General features: G+C 42.4%; 1 protein-coding gene across 1 annotated transcript; it reads left to right on the forward strand.

The window, feature by feature from the left end:
* Positions 1-270: 270 nt before the first annotated feature.
* Positions 271-7,495, forward strand: 4930433I11Rik (RIKEN cDNA 4930433I11 gene). Its single transcript, NM_207248.3, has 2 exons — positions 271-374; positions 5,578-7,495. Exons 1-2 carry the CDS (start codon positions 368-370, stop codon positions 7,467-7,469), a joined length of 1,899 nt encoding a protein of 632 aa, NP_997131.2. The 5' UTR covers positions 271-367; the 3' UTR covers positions 7,470-7,495.
* The last annotated feature ends 1,933 nt before the right edge of the window (positions 7,496-9,428 follow it).

The raw sequence follows: 9,428 nt of genomic DNA on the forward strand, positions 1-9,428 counted from the left end.
ATATTTTAGGGTAAATGTCATGGGAAGAGGAACAGCTATGCCAAAATATTACTTCCTTTAACCAGCTAACATCTTACCCTTCATAGCTTCTACCCAATCTTGTCTTTACCTCAGAATCTTACTTTCTCATTGGCTACTCCCTGGTTTATGACATCATTTTCTCTCCTACCCTACCAGCATCTGGTAGAATCTTGGGGTTTCCTTGGAGCTACCTGTAAACAACTGGATCACAGGCAACCTATGACCAGTGAACACTGTCTGCTAGTGGACAGAGGGGCCAGTTTGGTGAGATCAGTCAAGGACAACCATTTATTCTGCTCCATTGTAACGTGGATTACTGCTATTCCCTCCCACCATTGCCTTGACAATGTCAGGTAAGGAATGAAGCTTTAAAATGTTGATCATACCTTTTCTTATCTTTAGTATAAATTTAAATCCTCAGAAGACTATGGATCCTAGAGGTACAGATATCTCAAGTTGAATGGCACCTTTAGCTTTGGTTCTTAATAAGAATATGACTTTGGACAGACTGTTTACTCTCAACTGTTTCTTCGTCTGCTTCAGGGAGATTATAGTGTATGCTCTAAGCATAGTATAGTTGTGTCTTAAGAGGCAAGGAAACAGGAAAAAATTTAAGGTAATTATTGATGGTGTTAAATTTAACAGAAACAAAGTAGAACAAGGGGTGAAGAATCTACCATGATTGCGATGGTCTCCCTCCACTTCTGCTTCCCTGATACTGTTCAAATTCAGTGCTCTTCTAAATGTATCTTTCACACGGGTATGGTGGCACACCTATATTCGTATTTTATGTGGGTACTAGAAACAGATTCATCAATGAACACAGTATGTTGTGGTTGAAATAATGAAGATCAGATTAAGTCTACCTTGGGCTACAGTAGCCCTGCCTTGACACAAACAAAATAAAAAAAAATACAGAGAGTGATTACCATGTTGTAGAGAACTCAATCTATCTTAGTTAAAAAGAGAATGTGGGAGAATCTAAGAGGGGACTGGAATTTGTGAAGTCAGTAAATGCAGTGAAAGAAATCTTGAGGCTGTTATATGAAAGACAGACCCACAGGAATTGGAGAGAGCAAAAATGTCCAAAGTATAAAGATGAGTGGATAGAAAACAGAGATGTAAAATAAGTCAAAACTCAGATATTATCTCAAAGGAACACCAAGATAATTAAAGACCAAATATTGCAAAGAACCATAGATTTAAAATGAAAAAGAATGAAGGCATTGCAATGTCCCAAGTCTTGTCTGGGCAAGCACACTTGTTGAGGTTTGTCTGGGTGCTGGTTCCATGTTATATATAGAGGACACAATCCCCCTCTGTTCCCTTGTTCCTACTATCTATCACATCTTGTGAAGAGTTTGCTAAGATTTGTGTACACAGGTTTTGTTGGATAATATCAGTTGGGGCTGGCAACATCACAGTCACTTGTTCTCTGTATAACGCTAACTGAAACAGAACCTGGAATTCTCACAATGCTGCCCCTCCAGAAGAGTCATAGGTAAGTAACAGTAACAGAGGAAGAATCAGTCTTATTTGGGGTTGAATTTCTAATATGTTAGCAAATCTCAATGTGTCAGCCCTAAACACACAAAAGTACCCTGAAATATTATCAACAAATCACATCAGTGTCTAATAGATATACTTAAATGAAAAGAGGTCATGAATTATAGAAAGAGTCATAGCTGCACAGGAGGACTTAGAAGGGGTAAAGGGGTAATTAAGAAGCCCAGAATTCACTTATGAAATTCCTTGATATATATTTTTTTAAGCTCAGAGTAAAAGTAAGCCTGGTGGCATTGGTAGACATCTATGATAGCCCCATTCTAGAAGCAGAGTCAGGCCAAGTCTTGTGATTCTAAGGCAAGCCTTATCTAAGTAGAGAGACCCGTCTCTTTACATAAAGTAAGACATGCACAGAACAGGGCAAAGTTAGGGGCATGAGAAGTTGTCTCAGGCTCTCCTACCCCTGAACAGTTCTGTTACAGGACCCAGATATGAGGTCATATCACAGTAGGTATGAGAGCAAGACAAAGCAGGTGAAAATGAACTGTGTTTACATTAGTGCAAAGGTTACAAGTCAACTAGGCACTGATTGCCCACACAGGAAGAACAGATATCAAGTGAGTGTCATCCCGTCCAGTACCAAGAATTAGTCTGAACATTTGCAAATGTTTGAGAGACACTGGTCTAGAATCACTCTCCCAGACAGTAGGACCTGGAGATAGCTCCCCAGTGACACTAGAAAACATCCATCTCATTTTCCCACCGTCCTCTTCCTCCCTACAGAAAATTTCCAAAGCACGCCTAATTTTGGTACAAAAAGCACTCTACAGCTCTCTCTGCCTGTGCTGAAAAACTCCACACCCTCTGGAATGGTGTGCAACTACACCAGTGTCTCCTTCCCACCTGTGAGTTCAGCATGGCTCCTGCCATCAGCATCCAGCACTTCTCTCCAGCCACTCATGGGCAGTGACTACCTTAACCCAAATTCTAGCATGACTATGCTGACAATGCTGAGTGACCAGAGCCAGGTCTCCAACTCCACACTCTCCTGTCCAGGTATTCTTGAGTGGAATATCACAAAAAGCACAGACTGGAGGGCACCTGCACTCTAGGAATTCAATGTTTCCTGGACACCACAATGTCCTTATCTACATCAGTCCAGTGTGACAAAATTTTAGATCGAAACGCCATAACACTTTCTATCCAATACTGTCTGCTAGCTTTATCCAGGCCACACTACCGGTGGTGCTAAATCAAGAATATAGCCTGGTACATTCATACCAGGAGGGTAGCCAGATATATTACTATGAGCACAACAGCCTGGGACCTCTGATACCTGGGGAACTCAGACAATGCCTTCAGGCCTATGGCTCTGCTTCTTCCCCTGAGAGTCAGGCCTCTGCCCCATCACCAGAGATGATGATGGTGCTAAAGAAATGTCCAAACACCTCTCTCTACCTCTGCCACCATGTATTGCACATTTGCTCAAGCCATGCTGTACAACAGTCTTCCTAGTAAGTATAGAGTCAGGAGGGGAAGGAGTGGGATCTGCAATCCACCTTTCAGTAGTGGACGTCCCACACAGAGGGAGAATGTGGGTCCTTCCAGGTTAAGTAGAGCTGTGGCTTTCCATCCCCACCTTCAGACTCTATCATGAGAGAGTGTGCAAGGCATAATGAGTAGTATCCACACTAAGTTAAGTGATGCCCACAGAGCACACCAAACTCATACATCACTGCCCAATTCGATCAGTCTCATGTCCCAACAACACTGTAATCAACTCTTTCCTGGTATGTTGCTCAGAGCTATAGTAGACACCAAAGAATTGTGTGTGTGTGTGTGTGTGTGTGTGTGTGTGTGTACACGTGTGTGTGACTGGATCATCCATAAGTCAAAATCTTTCTCCGAATTAACACAGCTAAGAACCATGCTAGAGAACATATTCCTCCCAGATCCCAAACACTTGTCCTGGAATTTCTCTTACACTTAAAATAATACAGTGACTTAGGTGCAGTGCATGTACCACTGCTGAAATAGCCATTCTGCGACTTATTTTTTTTTTCTTTTGTTGTGTACTTCAGAGGAGATGCATGACAAAGATTTTAAGATTATGTAGACATGTTCTCTAATACTGAGACACACGCAAGCCCAAGGATTTTAGTTTCTTAAATCAATTTTCATGCCACTTGTAAGAAGCTTGTGAAACATGGGACTGGAGGAAAGCCTCTGTTGTTGAAATTCTTGCCTGGGCTGAATTTGGATATTTAAACCCATGTAAACATGCAGGCTTCTGAGGTATCTGTGTAATGCTGTTGGCACAAGTTCACAGAGACAAGTTCTCAGAAATTATTGACCAGATAACCCACCTAATAGTAAAGCTCCAAGGAAATGAGAGGCAATTTGTCTTTTTATACAAAGGGAAAGGGGAGTAAGGACCACACGCCAAGGTAATTCTGTAACCTTACCATTTTGGCTATGCATCCACACATCACACAAATTCAAAGGAACACAAAATCATCTGAGAAATCCTGATATGGCATGGATACCAGAAACAACAGAGCAGTCACCATTTTTCTGCAAACATAGCAGACAGCTCATAGGAATGACTTCCCCATGGCTGCAGAGGCCAAATTGCTGTTCATCACCAAAGGAGGTCAGGACTGGAACTCAAGCAGGTCACAATACCGGAGCCACTGCTAAGGCCATGGAGGGATATTTCTTAATGGCTTTCTCAGTTTGCTCCTTTATAGAACTCAAGACTGCCAGCCCAGGAATGGCACCACCCACAATGGGCCCTCCCCCTCTGATCATCAGCTAAGAAAATGCCCCACAGTTGGATTTCATGGAGGAACTTCCAGAACTCAAGCTCCTTTCTCTGTGATAACTCCAGCCTGTGTCAAGATGACACACAAAACCAGCCAGTATAATTGACCCCTTGTCAACTTGACACACGAACATCACTGTTAAGTTTCAACCCTTACTTTCTTATTCATCTCCAAGATCCAAATAACTTTAAAAGCCCCACAGTCTTTACATATTAAAAGTTCAATCCTTTTAAAATATACAATATCTTTTAAAATCCAAAGTCTTTTAAAAATTCAGTCTCTTAACTGTGGGCTCCACTTAAACACTTTCTTCAAGAGGGAAAAATATCAGGGCACAGTAACAATCAAAATCAAAATCAAACTCTAACCGTCCAATGTCTCAGATCCATTCATGATCTTCTGGGCTCCTCCAATGGGCTTGAGACACTGCTCCAGCTCTGCTCTTTGTAGCACACACCTTTTTTCCTAGGCTCCAGATGCCTATATTTCACTGCTGCTGCTGTTCTTGGTGGTCATTTCATGGTGCTGTAATCTCCAAAACACTTCTGTCTTCCACTGCAACTAGTCCTCATAAATAGCTTCTCATAGGCTCTCTTCATGGTGGCAAGCCTCAATTCCTTTGCATGATTCCTTCAGACCTTGGCCATCAATTGCAAGTGAGACTGCACCTTCACCAATGGCCTTCTGTAGACTCAGCTGCTCTTCATGACCCCTTAATGCCTTCAACACCAGTACCACCTGGGTGACTCTTACACACTACCAAGTCCAGCTACAACACACAGTACAATCTTGGCTATCTTCCTAGAAGATTTCACCTCAACAATGTTGGTCTCCTTTTAATCAACGATAATTTCTTAGCTCCAGCTAACCAGCATCAATACTCCCAATAACACAAAGATTCACCTTAGTGGTTCTGGTATCTTGTTAATCACAGCTGATTATACAGCCCCTGCTAATTAAAACTGAAATTTCACAAGTCAGGCCTCCATCTTCTGCATTGGTCTCAAAAGTGTCTGCCAAGCTCCTACACAACATCCCACAGAGCTCTTAACACCAAATAGATCTTTTAGTCCAAAGTTCCAAAGTCCTTCCACAAACATGGTGAGAAGAAACATGGTCAGATTTTCAAAGGGCTACACTATGCTGGTACCAATTTCCCTGTAGTGCTACAAAAGCAGAAAATCTTATTTACCGTTTACTGACTTCTTCCTTGACTCTTTTGCAGTGGTGGAAATGGATACATCCCTGGGATTGTCACCTTCAAGCCAAACACTTTGTCTGCTGCAGAGTCCAGAATTCTACATCACTTGCACCCCGGTTTCCCAGAGGAAGACACCATCTGTTGATGGGGACGGGCCATTAACAACCTCTATCCCTAGCCATTCAGAATTCCTCGCCTTGCCTCCAGCTCCAAGTGCTGAACAAACAGAGATTAAAAACATGCATGAGATGGAAGTTGAGCACTTGATGCCTCGGGATGCCTATAAGGGTACTAAAGAAAACCAAGACCCATCATTCCTTCCTTTATCACACCCTGACTTGCAGCAGCCTCTGCACTGCATTGACACTGGAAACCTAAGACAGACGTCTGCTTCTGACAATGACAGCTTGGGGGGCATCCACCTGGGTCTGGAAGAGAAAGGAACACTGGACAGTTTGAAGGTGTCCACTATTGACTTTCCAGATATCACTACATTGGTGGCAGATATTCACCTTCCTCAACTCTTCAAATTCCTCACAGGCCTAGATCAATACCAAGATTCAACAGTAACTGAATCTAAAGACTCCACAGTTGTCTGGAGGGATCAGGCCCAAGAAAACTCCAGAGTCATCAGTGGGTCCTCTGACCAGGTGAAAAAGAAAGACCATGACACCTCTGAGTTGATTGATGGAGCTCCTCATGCCAAAATCCCAAACTGGGATCTGGTGGTGGGAGAAGGGTCTATGGCCAGTGTTGGGGTCAGTGGCAGGGCTATTGACAACATGGCTAAGGACTTGGAGGGGAAAGCTCCCAAAGTGTCACCCATCATGCCCAGCAGAGCTAGGGGACAAGGGCAAGACAAGACCAAATGGACCACAGAAAATAATTCCAAGAAAATAGAGGAGCTCAAGAAGTCAAGGAACAGAGCCAAAGCTGAAAAGAAGCCCACCATCCCCAAGACCAAGATAAAGAGGGATCTACCTGAGCTTAGCCACAGCAGCTTTAAAAAGCCTAGAACCCACCTTGGCATGCACATGCTGGAGTCTGTGCAGGTCTTCCATCCTCTGGGGAAGAAGAGTGAGAAGAAACCTGCTACCACTTCTTCCCAGCATCTGGGAACTTCTAGCAGCAACAAATATCCCGGGCCAGGCCCAGCCACAACAGTACTACAGGATATGGCTCATGAGTGCCAGGGCCCTGACGAAACTCCAGGCAAGGTTCAGAGAGCAGAGAGCAGTGCTCTCAAGGAGTGTCCATCTCAGTCTCAGTATGAGGTGCCCCCAGCTGGGAAGGTCAGGTTAGTACCTCTGCCTTTCCCAACCCAGGACCAGCCTCAAACCAGACCTGTTTCTAGAAAGCCCCTCAATCTGGCTTCACACAGGCCCACTACAGCTTACTCTGAGAGGTGTCATTTTCACTCAGCTCAGCTTACCACACTCAAGCCATCCCAACCACCTTCTATCAGCAAATCTTTGATGGCTTCTGCCAAGCCAGCTCTGCCAATTTCTTCCAGTGCCATGCGATCTAATGTAACCAACATCATCCACATTAGCACTGTGCCTCAATCAGGCACCTTGAGGCCTACATCCTATAGAGAGCCATCTCAGACTTCCCTCCAGAGGGAGCTTCTTTCTGCTGCCAAGAACAACGTGCCAGCACCTCTTGAACCTCAAACTCAATATCTGTTGCAAGACTTCAGCCGCCAACCCATTCCATGGAGAAAAGTTGACATTCTGGGACCAGTTGTCTCACAGCCCATCACAAAAGAGCAGAGGCCAGAGAGGGAGGCCATGAAGAGGAGGGCCCAACAGGAGCGAGAGAATGCTGCCAAGTACACCTCTCCTGGGAAACTGCAGCTTTTTCTCCAGAGGGAGAAAGATATGGAAATTTCCCGATACTATGGCTATGCAATGTAAGAGCTGCCCAGATATTTCAGTGTGGACAAGGATAAATATAGACACTGATACATACGTATACATGAGTATTATATGAATGTGTAGTAGTCATATGGGCACACCTGTGTTATGTAAGTGTTTGTTTATAGAAATTGACAGACAAATTTTATTTCATACTTGTAAATATTTGACTGGAGAAATTTAAGTCAATCCTTTAATTCATGGTATACAGAGGATTTGTTTTTATTCTCATGACTTTGATTTTTAAAAATCTAGGTTGCTCAAGTGATATATGTTACATAAATGTATCATATGATAGAAAACTCTGATAATATTTAATATTAAAGCAATTCATCAATAGCTGTAGTGTTAATAAATTTATTCTCCTTGAGCTTATTTTCATTGTACTAGTCACTGAACATGGTTTGTTCCCTAAAATTTATACTGTAACCTGAAAACACTCGAGCTTTTACCAGTTCCTCTCACCCCAGCTCTTATCATTATTCTGTAACAGAACTCTTCCTGCTATTCGTGAGATGAAATACAGGCTTTCATGTATATACAATCTAGCACTCATACATGAGAAAAACATTATCAGGATGACTATGTTTCTGAAATGGATTGAATTGGATACATGTATTTATTTTAAAGTGTGTGTCTCCTCTGTATATATTCTTTAGCAACATGTGTGTGTAGTTCCAATAAAGACATAAGCGTGTCAGAACTCTGGTTCTGGAATTGAGGAAGGTTGAAAGGTACCATGAGAGAGCTAGTAACTCAGACTGGGGTCTCTCCAAGAACAATATGCGGTTGTGTATGCTGAGACATCTCACCTGGCCCAGGCAGAATGCAGATTTGTGTAAATAACATGATTTCATTTTCTTTATGGCTGAAAATACATCTTTATCTCTGTCCAACATGTTTTCCTTACCCCTGATGAGGCTTTTGAATACCAAGCTTGTTTTTTTATTTGCAATTTATTGCAGAAATGGCTGCAATCATCACTGATGTACAAGGATCTCTCCAGGACACCAAGCTTGGTTCCCTAATTTATTGCAGAAATGGCTGCAATCAGCACTGATGCACAAGGATCTCTCCAATATGTTGAGTTCTTTGGAATGGTATACTATAACCATTTGGTAGGCCAGGTTTTGGCTTTTGGAGAACCCTCCAAATTGACATCCAAACAGGCTGGAATACTTCACATCACCACCAACAGTTCATAGCTTCCTGTGCATTTCCTCAGAGGTGTATGTCATCCTTTTTCTGACTGACTTTGGATGACATTTCCTGAAGTTTCACTGTACAATTCTGATTCTTCATGAGTCTGGGGAAATTATTTGCTTTGAACAAAGTGAGTTGCCTTTCTTCTTATGATGCTGATATTTTCCATATACATATACATATACATATACATATACATATACATATACATATACATATACATATACATATACATATATATATATACATATATATATATATATATATATATATATATATATATATATATATATATATAAAACATATTTTCCTCAATTACATTTCAAATGCTATCCCAAAATTCCCCCATACCCTCCCCCCAACTCCCCTACCCACCCATTCCCACTTTTTGGCCCTGTCGATCCCCTGTACTGGGGCATATAAAGTTTGCGTGTCCAATGGGCCTCTCTTTCCAGTGATGGCTTACTAGGCCATCTTTTGATACACATGCAGCTAGAGTCAAGAGCTCCGGGGTACTGGTTAGTTCATAATGTTGTTGCACCTACAGGGTTACAGATCTCTTTAGCTCCTTGGTTACTTTCTCTAGCTCCTCCATTTGGGGACCCTGTAATCCATCCAATAGCTGACTGTGAGCATCCACTTATGTGTTTGCTAGGCCCCGGACTAGTCTCACAAGAGACAGCTATATCAGGGTCCTTTCAGCAAACGCCTGATAGTGTATGCAATGGTGTCATAATTTGGAGGCTAATTATGGGA

Source organism: Mus musculus, chromosome 7 (assembly GCF_000001635.26).
Source record: "Mus musculus strain C57BL/6J chromosome 7, GRCm38.p6 C57BL/6J".
Classification (NCBI taxonomy): domain Eukaryota; kingdom Metazoa; phylum Chordata; class Mammalia; order Rodentia; family Muridae; genus Mus; species Mus musculus.